At 39.8% G+C, this 1,962-nt stretch overlaps 1 protein-coding gene across 1 annotated transcript; it reads right to left on the bottom strand.

Annotated features, from left to right (window-relative positions):
* Positions 1 to 497: 497 nt before the first annotated feature.
* On the bottom strand, positions 498 to 1,088 carry LOC148038519 (pentatricopeptide repeat-containing protein At4g18520, chloroplastic-like). The gene has a single exon (XM_087675260.1). The coding sequence runs from the start codon at positions 1,086 to 1,088 to the stop codon at positions 498 to 500; it is 591 nt and encodes a 196-aa protein (XP_087531386.1).
* Between the last annotated feature and the right edge of the window lie 874 nt (positions 1,089 to 1,962).

Genomic DNA, 1,962 nt, shown 5'->3' with positions numbered 1-1,962 from the left:
GTTCACAGCATGAAGAGCTGTTGGATCCAAGTTAGTAGCGTCATCGGTTCTTCCAGTAATCACAGGCCAATTTTTGATAAGTAATTATTCGTCCATGCACGAGTATGTCATACACTATGGCAATGCTTTATTGCTGGTTCTGTGACTCTACAGAAGGCTAGGTCTATCTCCAGCAAGCTCTTTAGTAGCAGTCCTTGTCCATGGCCAAGTCCATGGCCAATATCCAAGTCTTGGAGAACATGGTTGAGTTGTTCAATCATACATAAGCTCTGAATATGCGTATTGAAGCCATTTTGTAATGTTGGCATATCTACACAGCTTCTTCCTCATAAATTTGATTTCCTCTTTGCTCGAAATCAACACATGGATTAAAAATGCTTGTAATGCACGTACTTTCACGGGATGGAGCTCATTCCAAGATTCATGCCATCTAATGACTGTCGTCCCCCCAAAGAGAGCTCATGATTCACTTGCCCCCCCTTTTTTGTGCATACCCTTTAAAAAAAAAAAGTCATCCCTGAATATCGCTGGCTACCAAAATAGTTCCCTTTTAGAAATCTAAAAATAAAGGCATCGACCTTTTTCTTCAGCTCTTGTGCTGCCACAGAACCACATTTGACAAACATATCAATCAAGGAATTACCAAAACAAAGATCCCTTTCCAATCCCTTTTTTGTTATCTTAACATATAGTTCCAACCCTTTTTGTAATGCTCCTACATTGCCACATGCCTTTAAGCAACAAAGCAACGTGACAGTATTTACAAGCACACCCTCCAATTTCATCTTTTCAAAAGAATCCAGTGCTTCCTTACCAAACCCATGTTTAGCATACCTTGAAATCAGTGCTATCCATGAAACCACATCTCGATTTGGTAGCGTGTCAAACACCTCCCAGGCTTCAACAAGTGAGACACATTTGCCAAACATTTCAACCAAGGTGTTCCCAATTGCAAGGTCACTTTGAAATCCTTCTTCAGTAATCTTTGCATGTATCTCTCTGCCTTTTTCTATAGCTCCTATAATGTCACAAGATTTCAAGCCACCAACAAAGGTAACACTATCTGGAGTTATGCCCTCATCCTGCATCTATTGAAAACACTCTAGTGCTTCCTCCCTGAGCATGTGTTCCTCTGCCTACTTGATTGCTCCTATGTTGCCACACACTTGCAATACACAAACATAGGTGGTTTCATTTGGAGAGAGATCCTTATGATGCATGCCTTCAAAACACTTTAGTGCTTTCTCGCCATGCCCATGTTGGATGCATCCTGCCATTAATGCAGCCCACAAAATAACATTTCAAACTGGAATTTCATCATTTTTAGTCCATGATCAACAATCGAATAATATATCTCTTGACCCCTTGTCATGTAATTTAAACTACCACAACTTGTCAAGCTGCTATCAAATGCAAATGTATCTAGAGACACTTCTTTCAATTCCATCTGCTCAAAGTAGCTAAGTGCATCCTCAGCCATCCCTGCTTCTATAAATCTAGAAATCAATGCATTCCATACAGCTGTATCTTGAAGTGGCAAAGTGCCAAACGCCTTGGTTGCCTCTAATTCAAAAGCTCCCTTTGTACTACAAGATTTTAAGATGAAAACATACATAAGTGCATCCACAATGACATCTTTCAGCTGCATTTCTTTGAAAACCATGAGCACCTCATCATCAAGACCATGTTCAGCATATCCTGCAATCAATGTAGTACATGAGATTGTATTTCAAACTGACAACCTCTCAAGCACATAGTCTGCTCCTTTAAGCAAACCACATTTGTAGTACATGTCTAATAATGAGCTTCCCACATAAAGCTCTCTTTCAACTCCTTTGCTAGTTATTTCAGCATGTAAAAGATGGCCTGACTCTAAATCTGTTGTAACACCAATTGCTTTTAAGCACAAGATAAAAGTTACAAAATTAGGAGACTTCAATGTGACTTCGCAGTAACGCGCAA

This window comes from Lygodium microphyllum, chromosome 3 (genome assembly GCF_053477565.2).
Source record: "Lygodium microphyllum isolate KBCC chromosome 3, Lygodium_microphyllum_v1.1.10, whole genome shotgun sequence".
In the NCBI taxonomy this organism is placed as follows: Eukaryota; Viridiplantae; Streptophyta; class Polypodiopsida; order Schizaeales; family Lygodiaceae; genus Lygodium; species Lygodium microphyllum.
This window is presented reverse-complemented; position numbering and strand designations above follow the sequence as displayed.

Excerpts from the sequence above, each read along its gene's own strand:
- LOC148038519 (XM_087675260.1), bottom strand. The coding sequence starts at position 1,088 with ATGCAGGATGAGGGCATAACTCCAGATAGTGTTACCTTTGTTGGTGGC.